The sequence below is a fragment of the Cantharellus anzutake genome, assembly GCF_015039405.1.
Source record: "Cantharellus anzutake strain C23 chromosome Unknown EI90scaffold_4, whole genome shotgun sequence".
Classification (NCBI taxonomy): Eukaryota; Fungi; Basidiomycota; class Agaricomycetes; order Cantharellales; family Hydnaceae; genus Cantharellus; species Cantharellus anzutake.
Window position 1 is genome coordinate 1,787,870 of NW_024066954.1, and position 26,323 is coordinate 1,814,192.

The 26,323-nt window shown below is 48.3% G+C and overlaps 8 protein-coding genes across 8 annotated transcripts; 2 read left to right on the top strand and 6 right to left on the bottom strand.

The window, feature by feature from the left end:
- Window positions 1-3,313: 3,313 nt before the first annotated feature.
- On the bottom strand, window positions 3,314-5,021 carry EI90DRAFT_3150658 (uncharacterized protein). Its single transcript, XM_039065676.1, has 2 exons — window positions 4,987-5,021; window positions 3,314-4,872 (listed from the first exon to the last, which is right to left on the bottom strand). The coding sequence occupies exon 2, from the start codon at window positions 4,649-4,651 to the stop codon at window positions 3,527-3,529; it is 1,125 nt and encodes a 374-aa protein (XP_038922550.1). The 5' UTR covers window positions 4,652-4,872; window positions 4,987-5,021; the 3' UTR covers window positions 3,314-3,526.
- Window positions 5,022-5,242: 221 nt separating this feature from the next.
- EI90DRAFT_3034638 (uncharacterized protein) lies at window positions 5,243-5,819 on the bottom strand. Its single transcript, XM_039058552.1, has 4 exons — window positions 5,766-5,819; window positions 5,648-5,742; window positions 5,433-5,606; window positions 5,243-5,397 (listed from the first exon to the last, which is right to left on the bottom strand). Exons 1-4 carry the CDS (start codon window positions 5,806-5,808, stop codon window positions 5,359-5,361), a joined length of 351 nt encoding a protein of 116 aa, XP_038922551.1. The 5' UTR covers window positions 5,809-5,819; the 3' UTR covers window positions 5,243-5,358.
- Window positions 5,820-6,899: 1,080 nt separating this feature from the next.
- EI90DRAFT_1759380 (uncharacterized protein) lies at window positions 6,900-7,806 on the bottom strand. Its single transcript, XM_039052156.1, has 3 exons — window positions 7,800-7,806; window positions 7,171-7,748; window positions 6,900-7,091 (listed from the first exon to the last, which is right to left on the bottom strand). The coding sequence occupies exons 2-3, from the start codon at window positions 7,588-7,590 to the stop codon at window positions 7,086-7,088; spliced, it is 426 nt and encodes a 141-aa protein (XP_038922552.1). The 5' UTR covers window positions 7,591-7,748; window positions 7,800-7,806; the 3' UTR covers window positions 6,900-7,085.
- Window positions 7,807-8,327: 521 nt separating this feature from the next.
- EI90DRAFT_2965962 (uncharacterized protein) lies at window positions 8,328-9,924 on the top strand (the record flags this gene model as incomplete). The annotated part of the gene is made up of 3 exons (XM_039055549.1): window positions 8,328-8,894; window positions 8,971-9,428; window positions 9,484-9,924. The coding sequence occupies 3 exons, from the start codon at window positions 8,328-8,330 to the stop codon at window positions 9,590-9,592; spliced, it is 1,134 nt and encodes a 377-aa protein (XP_038922553.1). The 3' UTR covers window positions 9,593-9,924.
- A 468-nt stretch (window positions 9,925-10,392) lies between these two features.
- On the bottom strand, window positions 10,393-12,045 carry EI90DRAFT_3034643 (uncharacterized protein). The gene is made up of 3 exons (XM_039058553.1): window positions 11,499-12,045; window positions 11,395-11,463; window positions 10,393-11,322 (listed from the first exon to the last, which is right to left on the bottom strand). The coding sequence occupies exons 1-3, from the start codon at window positions 11,916-11,918 to the stop codon at window positions 10,483-10,485; spliced, it is 1,329 nt and encodes a 442-aa protein (XP_038922554.1). The 5' UTR covers window positions 11,919-12,045; the 3' UTR covers window positions 10,393-10,482.
- A 253-nt stretch (window positions 12,046-12,298) lies between these two features.
- Window positions 12,299-15,685, bottom strand: EI90DRAFT_2905411 (Dynamin central region-domain-containing protein; the record flags this gene model as incomplete). Its single annotated transcript, XM_039054205.1, has 19 exons — window positions 12,299-12,534; window positions 12,613-12,715; window positions 12,765-12,980; window positions 13,052-13,106; window positions 13,169-13,278; window positions 13,353-13,502; window positions 13,565-13,777; window positions 13,856-13,972; window positions 14,076-14,222; window positions 14,278-14,353; window positions 14,424-14,463; window positions 14,532-14,694; window positions 14,788-14,828; window positions 14,890-14,934; window positions 14,994-15,134; window positions 15,231-15,279; window positions 15,341-15,400; window positions 15,470-15,568; window positions 15,635-15,685. The coding sequence occupies 19 exons, from the start codon at window positions 15,683-15,685 to the stop codon at window positions 12,299-12,301; spliced, it is 2,112 nt and encodes a 703-aa protein (XP_038922555.1).
- Window positions 15,686-17,430: 1,745 nt separating this feature from the next.
- EI90DRAFT_3034650 (uncharacterized protein) lies at window positions 17,431-18,014 on the bottom strand. The gene has a single exon (XM_039058554.1). The coding sequence runs from the start codon at window positions 17,829-17,831 to the stop codon at window positions 17,478-17,480; it is 354 nt and encodes a 117-aa protein (XP_038922556.1). The 5' UTR covers window positions 17,832-18,014; the 3' UTR covers window positions 17,431-17,477.
- Window positions 18,015-24,230: 6,216 nt separating this feature from the next.
- On the top strand, window positions 24,231-25,416 carry EI90DRAFT_3012141 (uncharacterized protein; the record flags this gene model as incomplete). Its single annotated transcript, XM_039056543.1, has 3 exons — window positions 24,231-24,521; window positions 24,603-24,641; window positions 24,862-25,416. The coding sequence occupies 3 exons, from the start codon at window positions 24,231-24,233 to the stop codon at window positions 25,414-25,416; spliced, it is 885 nt and encodes a 294-aa protein (XP_038922557.1).
- Between the last annotated feature and the right edge of the window lie 907 nt (window positions 25,417-26,323).

A 26,323-nucleotide genomic window follows, 5' to 3' on the forward strand; every position in this document is an offset into this window, starting at 1 on the left:
CAGTGGCCGCTTGAGAAGCTGAGCAATCATTGAATCGGCTTCTTGAGAGCAATAATCGCTCAAGCTTCCTTGCTTGCAAACAGGACATTCAACGCGCAAATGCGTGCCACCGACATGACGTCCCGGTGGGAACAAGGACTGAAGCTACTAGCTCACAAGCTACTCGATATAGAGTAGACCAAGTCCAAAGACAACATTGCGCACTCGCACACAGGACCTGATTATCTTCGTATATGTAGTGATCCACACACGTAACGTCGAGCCCTCAGCCTTGTTTCTATTTCCATGGAGCACCCAAGAATGGGAGAAAGCATATGTAGAGGGGAAACGGTTTTGCAGCTTTGAAATCGTTACTAGACGTTGGGGCTCCAAAAGGAAACTTTTGGTTGAAATTCACATGATCCTGACATTACGGGATTTCGCGTGCGACGGGCGGTCTCCAGCCTACTATCTCGTATTCTATCTCGTAATTCTTTGTTCACCAACCTTCCATGGAGTCATGCGATCATTCCGGCTGGCCAGCCACCCTCGCATTTTCCATATATTCAGTTCAAAGTCAGAATACAACGTCCGTACAACCCAAGATTTGGTGACACTGTCGAGATTCGCGGCCCAGTCCCCCTTGACGGAAGAAATCAGAGAATAACTGGGGTGGAATTGTCATGGCCGGTAGACAGTTAAGGCCAACAGTTGATGTCGAGGCTGTGGCCATGCGGTGAATTTCATGTTACCTAGATCTCTGGTGGAACCGGCATCACGCCATTCTTCCAGCTGTTTATATATCGTCTGGGCCTTTAAAAAGTAGCTTCAACCTCCTAGCTCCGATGAGCGAGCAGCCTTTTCAGTGTCTAGACATTTTTGAAGTGCGAACGAACGAAACTCGGACTGGGTTGGGAGACAGTAGAGCGTCCAAAACCAACAGTGGAGATGTGCTTCTGACCATCTAGTGCCGGAACGCTCCACTGAGTGATTACGGGTTACGTATACTAGGTAAGCCACTTGCGCCACACGAATAATGCATAATCTCACTTACTGTATTCCGACGTCCCCTTTTGGCCGTGGCGTTGATTTATAAGGTTCTACGATTGCTAACATGAGCACTATATTGATACAAGTGTTATGTAATTCATGTTGATCGATTCCCGAAGATCGACAGAATTGGATTTGCACTGTCGCGAAGCGAGTCCATTTCTCCTTTTCCCGTTAATTAGAGCTGCCTAGTCCATTCCAGACTTGGTCCCAGAGGGAATTTTCCGTAGGAAAAGTCGATCAGTTGCAGTGGGAGGGTTTGCAAAGCAGCAAATCATTTATAGGTATACACCATGTCCAGATTAATTCATCAGCGAGATCTGACGATTCGAACAACGCCTCGTAGTAGTAATCAATAAATTAGTATTGCCTGGATGTCGTCTGAGGCGGTGACAATTCGTGGTGAAAACGCTGCCCCAGGTTTTTAGGTCTTAGTACAGTGCTGGTTACCGTAGAGGGCGCCTGGCCCAGCGGGGTACAACATGATGATCATGGGAAGGACTATTTGGTCAGATTTGAGGCAGAAAAGTGTGTTGAACCAGTAAGAATCTGGCTTTCGAATGGACGGAATAAAAGCAGGTGGCCGGCTGCGTGCTGTTTAAGCACTGGGTGCGGGCTCATCTCTGGATCCTTGGACGGAATCAGGCATGGACTGCCAGTGAGGTTGCGAATATTGTTTCCAATGAATGTAAGCCAATCGGTATGAATTATCAAGCAAGGAGGAACAAAGAGAATAGTCGCTCGCAGCGCCAATATTGGAGGTTCGACGTTCTCTGCTATTCCCGGGTACATTATACGTCAATCTCAAAGTTCGAATAATGCCGTGACGAGACCTCCCTCACCACAATCACAGGCGAGAGGGAGGAGATGGGGAGATGTTTCAACATGCATAAGGGGGCCGTCGCGGGTGACGTCGGTGGAAGCCGCGGTGCGACTAGTTATGTAATCACGGCTTGGACTAGCCACAAACAACTTACACCTACATACGCCCAACCGCGTCCTCTTGGTCCACACACCACGCATGCTTAAAGACTGAGAATGGCAGACTCGGTCATTATCCACTCCGTGCCTGTTGCCCTGATGGATCAGTGAACTTCTTCTCACCACGCCGGGGCATTCAGCCTGACCTTCGAATCAAGTTGACAGCATTCTCCCGTGGTTTGCACCGTAGTGCAACTCTCCTTGTGCGCAATTCATCCGAAAATCCGGTTACCTTTGAAACGAGTTATTTTTTTTGCCCCTGGACGCCTTCCAACTCGGAACGACTGGGCCCCTCTGGACAAGGATCAAGCTCTTAGGATGCTTACTGTGAAGGGCGAGAACTGTGGTATAGGACATCGGGTAAATCCAATTTGGCGAGTTGGCCCTGGTTAAGTCCTTCAATTGTCATCCGGGGAAGACGAGGTTTAGCGTTCCCATTTGCACATTTGCGATATGTCACTCACCTACCTGTTATCGCTTACACAACTTGACAGCTACTCTCAACTTCCGTCAGGAAGCACCTAAGATGTCTCTTTCGATGACGCTTCCGAGATGTGATTCTACGGCTTGACGCGCTTCCGATGACTTTCATTTTTTCAAACTTACCCTTCAAGTTGATTGCTTGCGCAGCTATTCACGCCGTATCTCGATGCACTCGTCATGTTTATCTGATTCATGCTTCCGCGCTGCACTCCGATCTGTCGGAGGAGCGAGTCGTGCGGGTGCGCAGGCCGCCGCATCCTATTATTCTTCGTTTACTATGAATACTGTCAGTTCACACTTGAATAACTTGCTCAGAGCTCTTTTACCTCCCTGCCCCTTCATTCTCTCCGTCCAACGATGCTGAGCATCCTCCACTGAGATTTTGAGGCCCCAGCTCATAACGACACAATCCTTCGTTCTGCCTCTTTCACCCCGTACCCTTGGACTGATTTTATTATGTTGTCCACCTTCATCTTATGATCCCGCGTAAGAAGGGATGTGCAACCGCCAGTCACCACTCGAGGACACAGAAATAGTACACTTGAACGACACCTACGTCTTATTCGACGTCCTGGAGCATCGGATCATGAGAATGGGTTGTAGTGAAAGATTGGGACGCTGAACTATGAAGGCCTCGACTTGTGACACATCAAAATCGCTACTGTCGATGGTGAGAGGTAGGTGATACACCAGATGTCAATCTATGAACTGTTATCTCATTCAGCCGCTCGAATGCGTGTGCGTCCCATGGGCCGGGGGAAAGTCCCCTGAATTTTCACTTGAGAAGGTTATTCCACTACATGTAGTAGTAATATGAGCGCTTCGCTTCCTGTACTCCACAGGATACCAGAGGTCGTTGTTACCAATCTCGCTGGATTGGTTACCGAACCTAACACTACGAGAATACCGGGTATAGTACATGATATACACTTCAAGGACTGCTTACAATCCTAATCAGCGTTGCAGAGCAAAAGCCATCTGGCGCTCTGCCCAGGGAGTGATGAGTAAGCAACAACGGGCGCACTGGAAAATGCTAAATGACTTGGCTAATATCGACGACAATTAGGGCCCTTGCCAGACCCTGGAGCAGAAATCGTGTCCCGTCGCTACTGGACTGAGGGCGGTGGAGGTACAGGGAATCATATGGCACTCGATGACCATACCAGCCTTGCTGGGAAGCAATCGGTCGATAGTCCTTTGGGAGCACGAGCTCATCTCTGCCATTGAGCCATAAAGATAATCGGTTGAATGATAAACTGATTAGTGGGGTTCTCGTTGCGGCAGGCAAACATTGAAGGTAAACTCTTTCCTCTGAGTTCCTTGGCGAGAGGTCGTAAAATGGGTGCTTGATCCAGGACTCATCGGAGTCACGCCCCGCATCCGCGTCGGAATGATGCACACAAGTTGTCTCGCCTTCTGCCAAGGGAAGAAGGGCTCGAGTGAACATAGGATCAGGGATGAGATACGAGCGTGTCGGAGGGACGTTAGGATTAATAACCCAGTAATCGAAGTTCGTCACCCAATAACCCGCAATGCACTGGCATGATTCCGTTGACCAGGTAACAGCCTGGGTTCCATCAAAAGCACCAACATAACGTGCTCCCGGGGAGAAACCAAGCGTCCGACGGTGCGGAATGACTAAACCCGTATCATGGAATGGAGAAGGCGGGGAAAAGGGAGGCGAGGCGAGAAGCTGAATGGATGGAACCTCCGAAACAGATATGAGTACCATATGGTAGCACCAATGGTTGTCGAGGTTCCGTGGGACTCGCACAACAAATAATCCATTATCTGAGGCCGTAGTTCCAGCTGGGTAGGGACCGGTGGGAAGAGTGCCAAGGTTCACAGGGGTCATACCATCACTGAGGACTCTTACATTCCCTTCATTGTCCTCAGTGGCGACTCGGTGGCTGCCGTGGACAAATTCGATCCAGGCTGGGAGATTGGCTGGATCGCGCTGCAATCGGCAGATCGTGTGCTGGTGGTCGATATCGGCCACTTCGATAATTCCGCTGCCAAATCCGAGTGCAATATAGTGACCATCGAGGGAGAGTGCGGCGCATGTCACGATGCCATTGCGAACATCAGGTTCTTGGAATTCAGCCACGTTCTTATCCGATTCGTTGATCCCCCCTCGTTCACTCGACTGTGGCTGCATGACCTCTTGGGTCCTGCGTAAATCCTCGCTTAATGGGATGGTGTCACCAGAAAACTCGCCAAAAGCGGAGAAAATCCTGACAGGATCAGAGAGATGGCCATATTGTTTGTAAACGGATGATGAGAGTAGGGCAAAAGGAAGCTTTGATCGATAGAGATGCCATGGTGCCCTTGTGTTGATGAGCGACACTTGTGATCTCGGAGCTGGACTATGAGCAAATACTCAGTCTCAGCTAATATGCGTGAAGAACTAAATATATTACCTATGAGCAAATACTAGAGGTAATATACATAATATAAGTTACAATGATAAAACAATGAGGGAATGTAACTAACCTCAGTCTCAGCTAATATGCGCTTGTGTGTGGGCGAAGGCGTAACGGATAGCGTGGCGACGGCCCTGACAGGAAGTCGAAGCCTCTTGATTTGAAGCGAGCCGGTAGATACAAAAACCCCCCCCCAAAAAAAGGAGGCGATGGGGCAGGTGGAGGGTAACGATGAAGACAAGTGAGAGTAGCAGCAGAGAAGCACCAACAAAAGAGAAGAAGTGAAGTTACAAAAACAAGGCATGAGCCGAAAAGAGAAAGACACCGTAAACATCCGGGATCCAACTCGCAAAGGGTAACCAAGGCTAACTGCCTTATCCAATGCAAGACCGAATATTCAATGCCAACCAACCACCCTAACCAAAACTAATAAGAGAATTAGTTAGAAATATATGTTAGAGTCATAGAAAAAGGAAATAAACTCCAGCGTGCGTGGACACAAGAGAGATCAAAGACTGTAGAGCGACAGCGTGCAGCGGATGCAAGAGGTGGTGGCTGAGAAGCCAAAGCGTACTGCGGATGCAGAAGAGAAGGCACGGAGGCCGAAGCGCTCAGCGGGCGTGCATAAAAGAAAGAAGGCATGGAGGCCGAAGCGTACAGCGGACGCATGTAAAGAGAAAGAAAATAAACCTACGTACCGATCAAGCAGCAGAAATCAGAAATATGGACACAATTGCATACCAGACAACTAAGAAAAACTGAACATCATGGATGAACAGTCTAAAGACATAAAGCAATGAATATTGTGTACAGACGAGGACTTGACCTAGCAAAGGGCACGGCGGATACCCAGAAGAAAACTGAGGCACTGAGGCTGGCGCACACAAGTCATATTTAATCTCGTGCCTCCATTAAATTTAAATGAAGAACTGAGGGAAAAGGAAATGAATTCAAATGAATGAATATATCCGTGGCCTGGCACGGATTAGTCCGAAATAATATAAAGGAGGTCTTGTGACTAAGTAGTCACATGGTGGATTCTGGGCGAGTTGCTCTCCCAGAATGTTCCCACACTAACGCAGGAATGTGGCTGTTCAGGTTAGCTCCATTGGAGTACCCTCATAGCACACGGTTCCTCCAACACCTTGCAGCAGTGGGAGCTAGCTCATCCAAAGCTCTCAGAAGTTGGATTGAATTGTGATTCTATCAAAAATGACATCAGAAAAGCTTCGGATGAATAGTTTATACTTACATTGAATCAAAGTAGTTCATGAGGAAATAAAGATTGTTCATCGGAGAGTTTGGACAAATTGTCTTGCAAGTGCATGAAAGTCAAGATGTACTTTTGCGTGAGGAAGGAATTAAACTCGTTCTGCAATTCGTTGGACTCTTGTGAAAAAAGTTGCGAAGGGTCCAAGTGCTTGAGCAAGTGTTCAATAACATAGGAGAAGCGCTGGCGATAATCCTCCTTTTTCACCATAAATTTCTTCCATATTCTTCTATCTCCTAAAGGGGGATTCGTAGGTATTCCGAATACATTCCGCTCACAACAATCGTTAAAGAGCCGAAGGAGCGGCAATCCAATGAAATACCCTTTTGCATCATCAATGAAGAATACTTTGTCCTTCTCATCACCAATTGGTTCCCCTATGATGAATTCTTTGGCCGTTGCATGATACAAGGTGACATCGTTTACGTTCCCTAAGGGAAGATTGATGATGGAGCTGATTGGTTCCAATGTCGCACAGATATCGTCTTCCCCAATCTTGAAAAGCTGTGACATAAAAGAGACGTTCATCGGATTGTGTGCTGCAACAATCGCGCCGACCACTAAGCGATACTTCTTGGCTACATCTGGGGGAATTCCAGCTGAGTCCACCACATAGGCTTGCCAAAGGATTCGCAAGTATTCCTGGTTGAGGTCAGCAGGTGTATCAGTGACACTAAGCAAGCCCCGAAATGCTGACTGTAGGGTGTGACCACGCCGTGTCCGCTGGCAGACGTCACGAACCCGGATTGATGCTATAACAGGCAACCCGCGGCAAGCCCGGGCAATCGCATGAATTTCCCAAAGTGGTGGTTTCCATGAAGATTTTCTAATGACATCCTGAAGACCTTCTTCCACAATACGGCAAACTGTATGGAAACCCTCATCATAGGCTATCTGGTTCACATCTTCCCATGGTATGACAAGGCCCCCATTTTGAGCTTCAAACCAAGCTGAAATGACTCCTTGCTCAGGACGACAGCTTACCAGCACAGCAAATGCCTGTGGGAGCTCCCGAAGACCAAGTACCATCCCCATCAAGGACTCAAGTGTCTCCTGATTGCCGCACTCATCAAGACCATCCAAAACGATGACGAAGCGATCTTTAGTATCCGAAGGGAATATATCCTTCAGGTTACGTATGGGCTCAATCACTAGAGTCTTCATTTGTTTTTCTAGTGGTAAATCCTGGAACAAGGCCAAACCCGGCCTCTGAAGGTGTCTGACGAGTGACAATCTGAAGTCCTCGTTGAAGGATGCAAGTTGGCAGGCAAGGGTAGAGGGGAATTGTTCAATAGAATCCAAGCCCGATCCCTTCCGGTTCTTGTCCCAGAAATATGACGCTGCCAGGACGCCCTCTTGCTCAAGAATGGATGCAATACTCATGGAGATCGCAGTTTTTCCCATCCCAGGAGATCCCCGTAGCCAAACGAATCGGTTCCCAGGCTCCTTCAGGTGTTTGAGTAGGGATTCTTGAATCTTAACCCGCGTGCCTGGTAGACACTCTGATTTGCTTTTCACATAAATGTGCTCAGCCGGAGCCCGCTTCAGTTTCAATATCTCGGCTAGGAACATGAGTGATTAGGAAGTCCGTAAGTATCTATGCAGACACGTACATTGAACTGATGCGTGCTCGGTACGAAGCAGAATTAAAATCGATATTCTTAGCTATGGCGGACATGATTATTCAGGATTCAATTATTCAAGCGTGCGAACCTGGAATCGACGAATAAAACCGTTTAGGCAATTCTTCATATTCGTTATTTGCTGTGTTATATCGGGCGCTTGAATGGTCCGAGTAACAACATGCTTTCTCTGGACTAGTTCAATATTCTCTACTTGTGTTTGCAACGTGCTACGAAGAGAATGAGTGAACGCAAACGAGAGAGAGACGAGATCCGTACACATGGAAGTCCTGCACTAGGGTCTGTAGCTCAGGAGGAGTTTCTCCAAGCTACAACAAGCGAAAGAAAATCGGTGCGTCCGATTTGAATGAATGGCTTGCCGGGTCATGTGATTAACCTGTTTAGGAAATCGGAGGCCGATTATCATTTATTTGTTGCCATTCTGGGACCATCACATGACCCTTTCATCCAAATTGGGTGCGCCGGTTGAATGATCTCGACATTACGGAACTTCCCGTGATGCTTCTTCGGCAAACCTGCACGCGATGGGCGCCTAATGGGAGCCAGGTCTCCAACTCCCGCGTGCGATGCCTCACAGGCGCAGTGCGGCGCGTCTCACATCAGTCTATAAAGCAGTTAACTATAGGAGTGTCCTCTGCCGTCTTTGTTTTTATCTCGTATTCTTTATTCACCAACCCTCCATGGAGTCATGCGAGCATTGCGGCTGACCAGCCACTCTCATACCAGCATTTTATCCCTGCGTCCATAATTGAGTCCAAGGAAAGCGGCCCTGCTACCAAACTAATTACACTCTCCATACCGAAAGCTTTAGCTCCTGAGGACTGTCATCCAATATATTCGGTCTACATCAAAGATGACGATCTTCAGATAGAACGCCCGTATACTCCATTGTTTGGGGTGGAAAAGAATGGGGAAATGGTTTTCTGGATCAAACGGTATGAAGGTGGAGAGGTCGGAAGGTGGTTACATTCCAAGAACGTTGGTGACACTGTCGAGATTCGCGGCCCAGTCCCCACCTTGAGTTTGGCCAAAGAAATGGAGAATGACTGGGATCAAATTATCATGGTGGGCAGTTAAGTGCCTTTTATCGCTGATAGTTGATGTCTGAGGCTGGCCATGCCGTGAATTTCATGCTACATAGATCTCTGGTGGAACCGGCATCACGCCGTTCTTCCAGCTGCTTCACCTCTTTCTGCAGGACGGTTCGGGTAAAGCGGTGACCAAGCCACACATCACCCTGCTTCATTCTTCCCCTAATCCCGAAGAACTCCCACCACCTATTATTCTCTCAACACTCCGATCTCTTGAACAGTCTCATCCTGGTGCTTTTACCCTCAAAGTCTTCGTCGACAGTCCACATCCATCCTCTTTTGCGTACAGTGATGCCTCATTCAAGCCTTTGCATATCGGCCGGATAACAAAGCGGGACATCAATGCTACATTGGAGGAACTTGGGCTTTGGGGCCGCTCATTGCCGTCTAAAAGCTCGCTCCTTTCTTGGCTAAACCCCTTCTCATACTTGTCGCGCCCCTCTCACACCACTTCATCCTCTCCACAGCTGCCCGAAAAAGTGCTTTTCCTAGTCTGTGGCCCAGAACCGTACGTGTAGTTACTTGCTGAGTTCGCATACGACATTCTTATGAACCTACCTCAGGATGATAAATGCTATCGCTGGTCCCCGTGCGCGAGACCTTACATCAGGCCCAGTACGGGGTGCATTAGGGGCGCTTGGATTCACTGCTGGCCAGGTTAGAAAGCTTTGAAGTCTGTATGTATCGATCGGGTGGTTGACATGTGTGGAAGACTCTTGATGTCAGCATATGTCCTCTAATATTCTTTCAGGTTTCCATGAAATTGAGTTTTGCTTCCTCAAAAATAGACAAACAGGATGGCGATTCCCGATTTCCGAAAGGCAGATGAACTTCCTGCATAGGCCGTGTATGGCTGTCACCGTTTCTTGGCTGGCGTGAAAAGCTCAGACTGAACTATCCATGACCCTCCCTCCGTTTTTTTAGGAGATGCTTCGCCACAGTTAGCGTACATTGAGTACGCCCCAATACGCATCTCTGACCAGTGACATCTACGCGACAACGAGAACACTAGGCGCTCGTTCCCAATCCGTAATTTGAAGAAACCATACGATTGACCTACTAACCAATTGAGGCCAACCTCGACCTCTTCCGGGATGCTGAGCCATGGAAATTATCCATGGCCCTACCATTGAAGGCAGATTGCAAGTTGGGCGCAGTGTGCGTAACCCCAAGTTCTTAAGAGCCAAAATGGCACTTGGACACCAGTTGCCAATACGCAGAGGTGACACCCTTGGCCATGGCGGCTTAGCATACTGTTGCAAATGCGACAGGTAAGTGGGACGCATCAAATTATCACGCTTCTCCGGCACCCTTGTCTCTACAGTCAACATTGAACAGAGTCGTCACTTGCACGAAGGGTAGATCCTATGCAAGTGCCCGGAGCGATCACAATGTTAAGATAAAGTTGCTCTAATAATACAAACTTGGAAGCCTTGATGGATGAAGTTGGGTGTGTTTATGAAAGTCCCAGCGGCAAAGAATATGGGAAGCTAGAATGTAAGTAATGGAAGACCGAGCAAAACACTGGCATAAGCGAAAAAGCGTTGAAACAGGATGCCCAATCACCGTCCAAACAAAAATCGCACATGGCGTCCCTGATTGCTGTCCTCGGCTGCAGAGTTCACGTCATCGCTCCCATCTGAAATCGGTTCGGGGAGAGACGTACGAGGGACAGTCGCTTCAACGTCTCGCTGGTGCTCGTGTGGTTGATAAGGGCTTAGACTATAAGCACCCATCCCAAACGCGTGCTCGAGGGTCCTCAATACTTGAGAATGTTGCACCAGATCCTCGGGCGTAGCTTCCCTCTCAACCATTGTGCTCCGTTGAACGTTCCACTCCCATCGCCTAACCCGCCAAAACCCGAGGAACGAAGTGATGAGAATGAACCATCCTAGCGTCATCATCATGAAGGAGAACCAGTCATTGGGAGTAAAAGAAATCTCCCCCCCATTCGGTTCGCTCAGATCATGAACTACTGACGTGATGTTTGCGCCGGGCGGAGGGATAGTGCTGGCGATGCTCAATAACCGGGGAAGGATACTCCGGACAGAGGATGAAGTCGTTTCACTTCCTGGGCCACCCCAAGAAGCAGTGATTGGGTCATCGCCAGCCACGGGGACGACAGCGTCTGAACTCCTCATATAAAAACCATACTGAATGAACGTGATACCAAGGCCGGCTCTACTCCCAAACTTGGCTGCATGTGTGGTGTGAAGGAGGAACGTGAGAAGGAAGCCAACGAATTGGAACGACACCGAGACAAGGAGATTCCACATGAAGGAGAACACACTCCCGACAGGAAGACCGTCAATGATCATATCACCGTCCATTGGGCCACTGGGTGCAAGGATAGTATTTTCCCAATACGGAGGAACTGCGTCCGCTTGCGCCGTCTGGTAAGACTAGGTAGCCGCCGGGGGGTCCGATTCAATGCACGGGGGTTATAGAATTAAAAAATAGCGGAATATACTCACCGGTGGCGCGTCTTTCCGAGCATCTTCAGGAGACCAGTGTGGATCATCAGCGGATACACCAAGTTCACCCTCATAGGGGGTGGGCCTCCAGGCTTAGCAACGACGTTGCCGAATACTCCATCATTGCCGAGGCCTCCACCATGAGTATCATGCGCATAGTGTGTAGGCAGGACGGCGCCGAGTGCCCTTCGGAATAAACCAGGCCGGCTAATCGTTGGACGAGCTGGAGGATCCGTCGGTAATAGGCCATTCGTGTTGCCGTACGAGTTTGGCAGCGCAAGCGCAGATGGCCGAGGTGGCGATCCGGGAGGTGGCATGTTGGCATAATCGTATTCGAAATTATAGCCTCCGGGAAGAGAACGAGTTGAAGAATGAAGCGAAGGCGTATGAAAAGGATCGTTTGAGCTCGTCTGTAGAGGGTGGGATTGAGAGTCTTGATGCTGATGCGGCTGAATAAGAGGTCTCGAGACATCGTTTACACCCTCGTCAGCCTCATCATCTGAGCCTTCAAAAGCGGCCTCCATCTCTCCTCTGATGGATGAGCTGGTATCTGAGTGTATCTAGACATTTAGTGAAACTGCGAACGAACGAAACGCAGGTTGAAGGCGGTGCCTGAGTCCGGCAATCCCCAGAAGCTGAACCTAAATACGGTAATGAGCATTGCGTAGTCTCAATCGCAGCCGTTTATGGTCAGATTGTTCAGGGGGCAGATGTAGAAATAAGGAGGGAAATGGTATTCAAGAGATCCAAAGGAAGGCAACAAACGAGATTGGACTGTCATTATACTAGTAAGTTAGTTCAAGAAAGGAAAGGGGTCTACAGATCATGAGGTGTTCACACAGAGGCTACGATCCTAGGAAGGCACGCTTCAGTATTTTTATCCAAAATCTATGGGCGAAGACGCTCACTCTTCAGCCTTGTTGAGGGCCGCAAGCATCTTGACAACCTCCTGTCGACGTTCCACGACTACACTACTCTCCTTCAACAGCTCGTTCAGAACATCCGGCTTATAAAGTTCCTGCAACAACTCCTTCTGAAGATTGTCCTTGGAATGATTGACAAGCGTCAGCGTGACAGATTTAGGTACCATATCGATCATTTCACGCTTGATGATGTTGAAGTACGAATGGATGAGCAATTCTTGAGAAAAGGGAAAAAGAAAAGTTAGGAGAGACTCGAGTGCTGAAAGCGCAAACGCCTATCATGAACAATCCTTACTGATGACTTCTGTTTCCATCTGTTCTCGCTCGTTCAATGCCATCTGAGGTCGGATCACTGGAGGAGGTTGATCCATGATAGCCGTTGCGGGGGAACCTGATGCCTAGCAGATGTTGAACAGCGAGTTGATACTTTTCAAATGTGCCCCAAACGAAATTACGAACCGGAGACTCAGGCCGTCCATTCACAAGAGCTCGCTTACTGGTCTTGCCCTTCGAAAAGAACGAACCGAAGAAACTCTGCTCCTCCTTTGGGAGATCGACATCTAAATCCTTGTTGTTGTTGATCGCTCCACGACTTTGTTTGGGATCGGGGGCTGGCGGCGGCGGCTTATTGGCGTTTATTCTCTCCATTACGATAGACATGGCCTGCCCGAAAAAAAAAAGAAGAAAATGCGCTCAGTATAAAGCCCCTCCACGTTCGGTAGCTGAGTCCTGACCTTATGACCATTTAAAAAATCGGGATGGGTTGTGTTAATGTAGCAAGCCTGCATTCTGGAGAAAATCTTTGTTGTTAGGTCGAGAACAGTCATCTTGTGGGACTGGCTGATACGCACGAGACTAGGTTGGATACTAGCTTGGTCGTCGGGTCCATTGCGCTCTTGAAAAAATTGATTACAACAATTTGCAGTCTCTTCTCCAGCTCCGGGTAGCGCTTCAGGACTTGCTGAAGAAATTCGATTTTAAAAAAAAAAAATCAGCTCACGCTTAAGAGCTTGCAACTAAAAAATTCGTACTTACTATGCGCGGTAAGATCTCTCCTAGGATTCGTGTTAGTTCATCATATACAAGCTGACAGCACTTCAAACTCGGTTCCTCAAGGCGCCGAATTTGCTGCTTGACAATCACTTCAAAGGCTGTAGTGCCTACGAAAAGGGCTGGAGTAGATCCCTTAAGATATACTTCATCATCAACAACGTTGCTCTCACCATTCCAGAAAACATCAAACTTACGGATGAATTGTAGAGAATAGTCCGAATGTCACCATCCTTCACTTGGTCAAATGGATCGAACGATTTGATGGCGTTGCTGTACAGTTCATGATACACAAAACTAATCCGCGCGCCCCCAGCAAGTTCGTTCTGAGCCAAGTCATCACGATTCCCATCGATGGCTCCACGGAACTCGGCTGAAAACTCCGTTATAGCAGAGAGGACTACACTGCCCTAGACATTCAAAAGTGCATTTAAAAAAAAACCGCTGTCAGAACCACCCAAAAAAAAAAACACGGGATGAATACCTACCGAACTGTCTGCGATAGGTCCCCCTAATGATTGCAACTCGGCAGAGAACTTCTTTTGCTGCTCGGATATGCGAACTTTGATATCGGGAAGGGTTGCTTTGATGTGATGCATCAGGATCTTGAGTATCACAACGGCCAAAATATAAAAACAAAAATAAAATAAAAATAAAAACGCCATAAAACCTTCGCTGGACGGCGAAGACAAAAAAGGAATGACGAACCAAGTTGAGCCTGCGTGCAAGGTATGGTGTTCCACAATACTGCGCTTTGCCGGAATAACTAGAATGTGATTCGAAAAATGCACGCTCCGCTTCGAGAGCTGCCGATATACTGCGCGAAGAATCAATATCGCGTTGACCTCGATTTACCTTGTGACGAAACAGGGTTTAAGTTAAGTTGGTGGTTTTTTTTTTTTCAGCACACGCACCACTGGACATATCCTAGCCGTAGAGGGATGATACGACCAGCTAAAATATCGATAACGTCCGTCCCTGCATCCCTGGATAAAGAGAAAAAAAAAGACGGAAGTTTTTGAGAATATGTAAATATAAAGATACAAGTCGACACACATTAGATCGATTTTTGTCAGAACACCAATGGTTCTTGTGCCTAGAAGAGAAAAAAAATCGAGATATGGGCACCAACCTGAGCGCCAATCGAGAAGCAATAATACTCACCTTCCGGATCCACCTCCCGAGCCATTTTCAATCCGTCGGAATTCGCCAGATCTGTATTTCCTCCAGTCACGGCGAGTATCACAGCATTTGGCTTGGAAATGTACTTCATGAGCATATCGCGGATTTGTTTCTCGATATCACGAGGTTGATCGCCAACAGGTACCTGGGGAGAGAGAGAGAGGAAGGGGAAGGGGGGGGGGGGTTACGAACGATCGGTTTGTTCTCCTACCAAGTAAGCAGATGTAATTGCACGCACTTTGGTTATTCCAGGGAGATCGACTAATGTAAGGGTTAGAACTAGGGAGGTTAATATCGAGTTAAGTTAGCTATGCCAATTGAACGAGGCGGAGGTGGTCACCGTTAGGGGAGAAAACGCGAAGGTTGATAGGTATGGGAGATATTCCTGAGCCGAAAAGATAAGTAATAAATATATGAAATGAGTCCTGGGGAGAGGAGACACACCAGCATTACGACCAGTTTTGGCCTCAGTGTCGCGAACGATTTCAGCCCGAATCTTCGAGAAGTCATGGAACTTCTCTCCCGGTAGGTGAAGGAACTCGCCCCACTCATCCTCATTCGTCTGATTAGCAGTAGGGGCTTTTGCTTTTTTTTTTTGTTTTTTTTTTTGTTTTTTTTTTTTGAAGAGATAGCAGTATGATCAGTCAACGCATGACCAATTCTGGGGAAAAACCAACGTACACGAGTCACCTTTCTTCGAAGTCGCGGGTCTATGGATAAGTTGCAAAACCTAATAAGGTATTGTGTGTGTTGAGAGAATTCCCTTATCTAGCCTCCACTTTGACACTCACTAACGGTCTCCTCGTGACGATGCCTGTCCCACGAGGAAGGAAATCACGCCCCACGAGGTTCTAGCGGATGGAGACGGGGACGGGGATTCATTTGTGAATTAACACAAGTGAAACGCGAAAAAGCAATACCTCCAACACGCTACTCTTTCCACTTGACTGACTTCCCAGAACGCATATCTGCGGTAAGTCGATTGCCGATGCACTAGCGCCCACGGCGGTGAAAACATCCTATAACGTTGTGGTTTGGCACGTTTAGTGAATGTGAAAGCAAAAGGACCTCTTGCAAAAGTTTACCTGTAATTTGTTGACGATCCCAACAATCTCTGTCCCTAACCCAGTAGCCATGTTGATTAGACGTAGAAGTGGAGGTCAGTAAGGCTACGCTTGCAAAGTTGAACGTGTGGCAGAGACGAATGACAGCTTCGCCCGGGAAAGTCCGGACGTATGTACTTCTTTTTTTTTTTTTTGGAGTAGCTTTTGCGATACGTTGTATTTGGGGGATCGACGAACCCCGGGAATAGATTAGGACTTGGACCGGGACTGCCACTGTGAGGAAATGCAATTACGCACGCTTGTGTGGGACTCCCGGGCCCCGATCACAGGCCACTAAAACCCCCCCCACTGCACTGCTGTTTAGCTTAGCCAGTTGTCCGGTTGCCTCTGTTCGTTCTGTAAGTTCCCGCTCCAGGTGTGTAGTACTAGATTTGTTGGTAGGGCCTTACGTCCATATTCCTTCCGGTTTGTTAGGACGATGTCCTGTCACTGGAGCTTGCGATCGGGGTTCATGACCCCCGGACGTCCGTACTTGCCCATAATATTGAGGCCGGATATCGTCTGTCGTGCGCCTTCAATTCTTGCAATGGATTTCAAGCGACCGCTCTATTCTTTTGATCTTTTGACACACCTGCACGCACTGGGGACGCACTGAAGTCCAAATTCACCACTTCCAAAAACCTCCGACGATCTGTGGGGGGGTGGGGGGGGTTCTACTTCCTTTTAATGGTTTTGCCTTGCTAGGTGGATGGGTGCTGTTGATTCTGCCATAATGTTTTGGGGGGGCTTCAGGCGACCCCCCCCCCCCCACACACACACACACACACAGATAATATGAAGGTTTGTTAATTAAAATATTATCCGCGCCATCGATCCCAGCTCGACTAGCGACGTTGCCCTCTCCTCTCCCGCTTCCCACAGCCAACTCACAGAATCGTTCCTCCGTGTCTAGAAGCAGTACTACTTGGATAGTTTCCTCCAATATTGCTTATTCTTTAGGAAATCGCATATGTAAGGTGGGCTATAAACACCATGGCAAAGGAAGGCATATGCGTTGTTCCACAGCATTATCACAATCCCCGGACCCCACAACGTATATATTAACTGGTACCTTCACCCGCGGATATAATCAATCTAGATCAGGATGAGACTATGAATCCCATTCCTTGGTCAGGGGGGTCCGATCATTAATGACGTGACATCGATTCTTTCCTGTGGGTCTTAATTCCACCATATATACAAACAGAACACATTGCGTACACACTTGTATATACATGCAAGGGAAAGTTTTCATCCCACTAATCTCTCGCTCAACTCGACGTACATTCGATCGCAACATGTGCAGCACGCCTGATCTGACAATGCATGCATGCATGCATGTTTTTTTTTTTCTCCAAGCTATATTTCTAGCTACATAATTACAACCACAACGTGAACAATGACTATATTCGAATCGACGATAGAACGAAGGGGGCTTTTCGATCGATCACATCCAAAAATATGAAAGGTTTTTCTTGAGAGGGGGAGGGGGAGGGAGAAGGGAGAACGTTGGGGGAACGTTGGAAGGAGGGTCAATTATAGGCCGGGTTCATTGCATTTGGCATCTGGAACACCGTCGAATCTTCAAAAACCAAATTTTTAGATTCCAGTTGGGGGGGTTAAACGTCTTCTGTGTCGTAAGCGAGCGTTTTTAGCTATAGCGAACCTGGAGTTCAGCGGATACCAATAATATCGCAGACACATCGATCGAACCTACAATTACATGTGTCGATCATTCGTGGGCCGGTGGCCAACAAGTTCGGTCAAGTTCGTAAGTATTTTTTTTTTTTTTTTTTGCGTCCAAGTACAATCAAACATCTTCAGTTTAGGGTTTCAGGGTATGGTCGACACGCCTCTTTGTTCGTTGGGTATCGTGCAGGGTAAATCGGCCCGGCGTAATATCGCGACGAACGTCGATCTTCCGCTCGTCCACACGCCTAACATGCGCCGAGTGAGTCCCACGATATTTTTTAGGCGAATGTCGATGATGAGCAGGAGCAGGAGCAGGACCATGAGCATGAGACCATGATGAAGGTGAGCTGGACGATTGCTTGGCTTCGACAGCGAGCTCGTATTCGGCGAGTACGTGGTTCGAGGAGGGACCTAGCGTTGGAATGGAGGATGCACGGAGAACGAGTGCGGAGGTCACAACAAGTACGATAGTGAAGAACAGCTTCATGGTGCCGGCCCCAGACTCAAAAAAAAAAAAACAATCACCAATGCTGCGCGCTGGGTAGTTAAAAAGGTTGAGGGTGCGGTCAGGGCTGTGTAAGTGAAGCGGTCATTGCTCTCTACTACAGAGAGGTGGTTTGTTACTGGGGCAGCGCTGCATTGATAACGGTCAACACTCTCTACAGTTTGCATGACCGCCAAGCATCAATCCAGGGTCATAATGAAAGAGACGCAACGTAGACGTTGCATGAAGGTTCTAAGTAATGAGCGGCCTTTTTATACGTAAACGTTGCGGATATTGGAAGATGTGTGTTTTTTACATCATGGTTTACGTGGCAAAAAAAGGCTGAGAGCTTGATAACCCGGCCTTCCTCGGTTTCGGGTGACGTAAACGAGTCCGATCCGAATACATTTCAGCGAATAAATGTGAGAAGAAAAAAATCAGAGCGTGATCAGCTTTGTGGGCAACTCCATCACCAGTACTACTATGCACTTGACCATCTTTCCCACGGAATCACTTAAATCTGGGTCGGGGAACGGAATTGCACGATTTCTGCAAGCCTTGGCTCCGTGGCGCAATTAAATGCTTGTCAACTCTGATCACTTGGTCTTTGATGCTTTTTACCCTACGCCCACGAAAATTACCCGCGACGTCCCCCCATCCTAGGTGTACCCGATTAATAGCTCAGCAACTGGCACGGAGTCGGAGCTGGACTAGGTTCGACAATGCAACTCTTTAGCAATTTAAAAAACGGCGCGACGGGATAACATGAACTCGATCTAGCTGTCGAACGATCACAACGTACGTCACCGTCATGTTTGCTAGCCTAGCTCGCCCTCACCTCACCTGAAGAAGCTGAAGGTTTTTTTTGGAAAAGTGATAGCAGTTGCACGGTCGATGAGCATGTGCATGGCTCCAAGTTCATGCAGCGAATGCCAGAACGTAAGAAATCGTTGGGGGTTGTCACCCTAGCTCACTGAACCGAACCTTCTTGGCCTGGACCGTCATGCATGGCGACATCTCATCTCCGACTCTCCATGCACTGTGCTCCTTCTGACCATTACGGCTTCAACACTGGTACAACTGCGCGCGGACGTCTTCCTTTCCTCCTTACCAGCTTTTTCGCCCGTTACAAACAATGCCTAACAATGAGCCCCCCACGATCAATCTCCTCTATAAGTGTAATAATGCCATACGATCGAATTTCATAGAACAAGGGGTTTTCAATTAGCACAATTTCTGGTCAAGTGCTACAACAACTCATTATCGCGTTCCCAAGATGGGTAGTACGCGCGCGCGCGTCCGCCCCTGCATCTGGCTATCCACGATCTATTGCATTGACTACCAGGGCATCGCATAGCCGGTCAGCGACACAACTCAACTGATAATACCCTGTTCTGCGGAACTTGTTTCTCAGCGTTGCTAGAATGAAGGCACTGCCATGAAAGGGCCCCGGGCTATCTCTGGCAAGATGTAGCCCCACCCGGCCCGGATTCCATCAGTACCCACGCCCTTCCGCCACCGCATCGTCATCGCCCCACTTGCTTACACACTTTGTTGCATCACCACTCCTGATGGAATCCCTGATACACACGTACTCCTTTCACCCACGTGCCACATCGACGCCATTACATACCTGCCCGGGCAACCCGTCCCTGACCCCACCAACCCTTATTGCAATGAACAACCCATATATAGAGGAATCTGTCTTCGTATGGATGCATGTCAGGGCTCCCCGTCCCCAAGTCCCTCCCCTCTATGAACCCATAGTTGTGACCATAGCTAGGGTTGGTTGAGAACCAGCAACTAGTTTAACTACATATATGCGCCCTTGATATATATATCACACAAACTCGTTCCATAACTTGATCATGCACCGCGTTGCCTTGAACGGAAATGCTTCTTATCCGAGCTGTTGCTTACTCCGTCCAACCCTATACACATTTCAAGCTCCGGAGCATCCGAACAACCCTGCGAGTTATGGGGTTATGTAAGTACAGATCGAATTCTCCTAGTAGCTATAGCTAGTCCGACTATCTTCGATCGTAAGGTTGACCCTGTGGCGTTTCCGTAACCTACCGATATGCCTCAGTGGCTTTGACCATAAATTGTTCTACCACAATGACTACCCATGTGAATAACCACCTATGCGAAAACCCTGGACGTTCAAAGAGGGATGTTGTGGCAGAGAATAATCCCCCCCCCCCCCCCCTTTCCTTACGCCGCATCGTAGTACATACGCCACCTCCCCTGCGAAGACTCGTGTTCGAACTCGTGACGAAAAAGGGTTTCAACATCCTCCAAAGCCACCCATCGGACGTTCTTGTTCTTGTTCTTGTTGTTTTTTCCCTTGTTGACGTATGCACCCCCCCCCCCCCTCCAGCCGTTTTTCGCCTCTGGCCGGATGTCATATATCATCTTTCATTTATAAGGGCAAAAAGGTATGGTATGGGCAGAGAGAGTTCTCAGCAGCCAGTTTGCATGGCGCCTCCTAGTAAGACAGGACTAGCCGCCGCCGCGGAAGGGGGGGGGGGGCACCCTCCTCTCGCCCTGGCTCACTCACTCACTCGCATCCTTCCCCCATTCTGTGTCTGTGTGCCCGAACACCAGGACAATGGGTGGTGGTGAAGGCGTGTGCTATTGACGACCGCTAGCTACAAAGTGGTGTAGAAATCTCTTTCCTCTCCAAAATCAGGGGGAGGGGGGGGGGGTGTACGTTGTACAACCAACGGCCGGTTAAAAACAAAACAAAAAAGAATCTTTCTTTCCCAGAAAACTTGGAAGAATTATGGGTTAGCGGAGTTTCCCGGACAATGGAGGCCCACGTAGCCAGATTCATTCGCATCAACAACATACGTGCCAAGTTTGTGATGCACCACCTTCATCACCCTTGGGGCATATGGGATGTTGAAAGAAGCTGTGTATGGAACCTTCTGATTTGGGTCATCTCCATGGCGTTTGGGTTCTTTTTGAGTTCCAGTGGTTGTGTGTGTGTGACATGCATGTCCTTGTTGGAAGCGGAAGCGATGTAAGGGGACAACTGAGTAAGAACGTCTTTGGGTTTTATCAACGGGGTGCTTCCGCACCCCCCCCTCCGTTATTTGGTAAAAAAAAGCCCTTCCAGCCGCCCTCTTGAAAAATTTGCTTTGTGTTCATAAGGTTAAATAAGGTTGGAAGGTATCCAGGATATAGAGATATTTTTAGCGGAAAAAGCTCTCAAATTTCTTGAACGTCTAACGGACGGACGGACGGGGGGGTCATTCTATCCTTTGAAATTGGACTCAATTTTTTTTTTCGGTAGAAATTTGGCGACATGCATGGAGGCATGAGTTGGCAGTGGTGCCTCGTAGCTTTTGCGTTTGCGGAATAATTCCCCTCTCCCCCCCCCTTGTCGTTGTTATACGGCCAGATCGGATCGGATTAGATATCGTTACTGTAATGTCAGAAAGTTATGAATATATATATATACCAATTCACCCTCCCCCCCCCCCTCCATGACCCGTGGTTGGCCTGAAAATTCGAACGAAATATAAAATCTCCAACATAAAAAGTCTTTTTAGCGCTCTTGGAAAACAATATTGACCAACGATCGGGAACCAGAAAAAAAAAAAAAAAAAAAACGATTGCTCCTCCCCAACGAACAAATGGTTTCTTCCACCGTCGACAACCTCATCATGACCATGTCCAATAATCAATAGCTCCCAACTTTCCTTCCCAACAACGTACTACCGTGCGGGCCTTGTTAAAATGTTTTTCTTATAGAATCGATATTCGACATGATGGGTTCGGTTCGATTCCAAATCAACCCCCCCCCCCCCCAAGTCTTATATATAGTGAATGGCATGCAGGAGGAACTTCCGCTTAACTTCGCTCCTCAGCTCTCTGAGAGAAAGCTGGGGGAAAAGTGCGGAGTCCGCAGGAAACGAGCAACCGGCAAGAAGAGAAGCGTCAGTAACCCCCGGCAATCAGTGCGAAATAGAATCCAAACCACCCCCCCCCAATACTAGTTCTTTTCCTATACTAAAATCACAATTAAGGCTTTCAAAGTTGCCATGAAAACCCAACAACTTAACCACAAAGGCCGGAGTCTCTCGCTCGGGGCCGAGTCGACGACGTCCTTGCCCAACCAGATTCTTGGAACGAGCTTTTGCGTCACAGACGAAGGCAGTAGAAATTGCACCACTAGCTCCCCACTCCCGCCCCCCCAAAGCGACGGCAGTCAAAGAATCCCTGAGCCTAAGTGTGGATGCCAGCCTATTGGGACCAGTGCCAGGCGGTAGGAAGGGCTGGATAGCATGTCAATATCTGTAAATGCTCGATGAGATAATAAGTAACTCAACTTGTAGCTCTTCATTACTGATAACGCCCGTTCAGGGTTATATGTAAACAAATCAGGGGTGCATGTTTACTGATGGAAATAGAGTTATCTCTACAGATATGAACGTAAAAGTTGCAATGGGATTCTGATTGCAGCGGCGCCTAGGATCCGAGTAAGGTTCCTTTCTAATTCCTGAATTAGTTCCAACCAAAATGAACTTCAATCCTATAACAATCCTTGTAACACCACTTGTTGTGATGGAACACGTATGCGGTTATTGTAGTGTTGTCTCCTAAACGCCACGACACCGATCGTTGGGACTGAGCACGATCTGGCATCAGTATTCGCAATGGAGAGGTTCCCCCTGAGACGGACTTGTGGTGAAAAACCAAGAAGTGACGAAACGAGACACTACGGCAATAGAAATGACCTCTTGTGGAAAGCAGATAACAAGAAGGATCCAGAAACGACCTTGGTAAGAAAAAAAAAAGGAGGCGACGAGCCAAGAGGGAGAAGGAGACGCACTAGCATTCGCTCGTTAGGAAAGCTCACTTGAACTATTTCTACCCCTTATCCAGCTCACAGTGAAAATCTAGAGGCCCCAGCCTGAGCAAGATCCCGCCTCGAGAGTCATTTCCTGTCGTCGGGGGGGACAGCAGCGAGGGAACTCGATATTGAGAGCGCGAGTAGTAGTAGAATCGACCCTCATGTCCCCTCGATCCCGCGGTTTTCCAAGTCCGATGCGCATCGCTCTTCTACCTGCAACTCCCCCTCCAAGCACTCGAATGGCAAAAAATTCGCTTACACCACCACACCACGTCCTTGATCGCAAGGCACCACTGGCTTGGTTCCATGTCCATCTCGGATAATTACTTTATCGGGGAAGTCCATCAGGCTAAACTCAATTTGTCTGTCCCAGGGGGACAGACCTACATGTTGCCCTGCTGTGAATGGATGATATTGCCTGTGATCGGCACCGCGAGCCCGAGAGGGATTCGAGAATCCCAGCCTTTTTGCTAATGGATATGCGTCAGGCTACATACCCGTGGTCTTTAGAGGATTTGCTGCGGTGATGAAGCCCGGCGCGGACCAGACACAGCCAAGTGAAGCCTGAATTCACGCAAATGATGCAGCTTCCATTGATGCAACACAGCGGCTTCTCAAGCCACCAAGGAGGTTGGGCTAATTAAACGCTCCATCTCCAATCACACACAATAGAACTCTGATCCAGAATAGTAACTGCGCCTTCGGGAGAACCAACCCCAAATACCAATAGCCTTGTAGGTTCTCGAAGCGACCTTGTCAGCACATTATACAAGAACGTCAAATTAACGAAGGGATAACAGGACAGAGGACGGAGGCCAGGAATCACAAAGGTCGACGGTCTCGAGCAGGGGCTCCGAATCACGAGTTTTCAAAGCAGTAAGTTTTGCCCTTGGCTTCACTTGATAATAGTAACTCTATTGGCAGGTAGAACAGCTCTTTTGGCGATAGAGCTCGTGTCTCAAGAGATGTGCCGAAGACAATGGTTCCAAGACAAGAGTCAGGGCAGGGATGATTGTAAGGCCACAGGATGAAGCCAAGGCAACTAGTTGAAACGACCAAGGCTATAGTATTAGCTTGTGCCACAATGAGATTGATGAGAGAAACCCAGTCAATTGGAATCTTAGCTATGAAGCGAAATAAAGTGTAATAGTTGGTGAGCCTCACAGGCGAGGTATCTACGGATTCTAGCTATTACTTGACCTTGACAGTCACAATGAGACGTCGGTTTCACGCTCTCCCTGCTACGAATGCGGGGGAAGAACTAAACGATTGAAACTCGTTCCACTAACGCGGTATCACATCCCAAGGATAGACATGATGCTTAGCTAGCCCCAGAATGACCGCGGGGGCCTCGGGTTACTGAACCAAACGTCAATATAACTTCGCCACAAGCGTGGCAACTTTGGTGGTCTCAGCGAAGTTCGCGCATCGTTAAGTCTCCCTCATTGTTTGCAAGCGACCGGCGGCAGTTGACCGCGATATTCCCAAGATCCCTAGTTATAATTCGTTGAAAATGTTCAGGAGACAGAACGTCAAATAGCATGGTACCTTGGGTATCTCCGCCCCAAACGCGAAGGGAAAGCGGGACCCATGCTGGCCTGGCACAATGGGAAGCAAACGATATCGCAGGTAAAACAATCGGAGCGTTGTACGGCCGGAGACTCTCCCTGGAAAAAATACTTCAGTTTTTCTTGACTGCATTTCGCTTCCCACTGTGCGCTGTGCGAGTCCACGTTGGCTGCCGTGAACGAGCGGCACAATCATACAACGCTCTCAACACACTGGCTCGCTCCCAGCGCGGCAACGAGCGAGATCGAGAGATTACGGAAAGTGTAAGTGTTCGGCCTGTGAAGATAAGCGATATCGTAATCGAAATATGAATTCAGCAGCTGCACTCCATCATGCATTTACAGCATCCATCTTATGATCCACCTCCTACCAACGCACACATTGTACGTTGGCCAGCTCAGTGACCCCAGCACCACTTAGCTTGTTCGACACACACAAGTCGTCTGATTCGCACATTGGTGAAGTTGCCGTAACAACCAGCCCGTCACATAAAATCATTTTATATTTCGGAACCATTGTTTTCCAACGTGAGCGACTGGCATCGAGTTCTGGAGCACCAAATTTTCAAATAGCTTTCGCATGCAAACACAGAATGCAACATAGGAATTCCATTTCAGAACGAGGAAGGAAAGAAAAAACTACATGTACACGCTCCGTCAACAAGCAGAATCCGCCATGACACCAGGACAGAATCGAAATATTGGGTGGGAGCAAGTCGTTGCGCGAAATTCCTCAAGACGCAAATATACAATGACAAGGACGACGAATACGACTCATGCGTTTAGCATTTGCATTGACCCGGGGCGCAGTGGCAGCTGCAGATCACAAAGACAGAAGGTGCTCATGAGTCTCGAGAGGCTTTATAGGTCAAACACATGGATAACGTACTGTTCCCCGCAGTGGCACTGGGGCTCGCCGCAGTGGGTGTTAACTGGGACTTCGGTGATCTGGTTATGCCGGACGCTGCATGAGTACCAAGCAAGAGGCAGGGAAACATTGGCGACATCACCGTGGAATACGTACAGTCTGCATTATGAAGTTCGAATGTGGATGTGTGCGACAGAGCTAGAGCTTTTCCGCTGGAGAAAGGGGAAGTGGGCCAGCTGGGAGAGGTATTTATGCACCTCTGCGTCCATTTCTGGCTGCTTAGGCATATGACTTGGCTCATTATCCAGAAGCAAATATATCATGCAACTGAATTAATCGGGATTTACCGTGGAGTGATTACTTTTATGCACGTCGCCCACCGGATGAAGAGCGAATACCAGTGTCATCGGTGTCACATATGTAGTGATGAGAACTATGCGACATTTGTCAACCACCCAAATTACCGCTAACTAAAGTGCATCAACTGCAACGGAGAACAACGAGTCGAAATTGCCGCAAAAGGGCACAAAAATCATCACTGATGATTCCTTCATGTTTGGGACAGCCGCACCGCCACCCGCTTGCGAGGCCGCGAGACAACATCCAAAAAGAACCCATGATTGCCAGAAGTTTTCACTCCAGAGGTGGAGCGGCTAATCGGTTCACTAAACGCGAGAGGCAGTGGCAAGAAGAAAGGAGCATAGCAAATCTACTTCAGTCGTCCTGCCTATCCAGGTTGTCGATTGATGCTTGGAATGTGAATATAAAAGTCCCCATATGTCAAGTATTAAGATGGCGTGCTATGGCGTGGGGTACGATGACTGGGACCATCTTGGCCTTAAGGGGAGAGCCTCGACATACCTCCGTAACAAGATGATATACCGATCGTGGCCATAGGCACGATGGTCGGCGGGGGTCCGATCTCCTTCCCCTGAGTCTTCGAATGGCACGTAGTGCAAACCCTATCATTAGAGAAGCCCCATGCGAAGCCCATCGCTAGTTTCCTGCAATGCAGACGACCAAATAGCTGAGCTTCATTTTGAGGAGACGATTTGGTAGTTGTTAGCATAGTCATTTAACTTGGTTGATAGCGAGAAGCGTTAGAAGGACATGCAATGACATGGAAGCCCCTAAAGAGATATAGAAACCATTTCAGAGGAAGTGCCCAAAGTAGCAGAGCGGTGCGTGCAATGGGGTC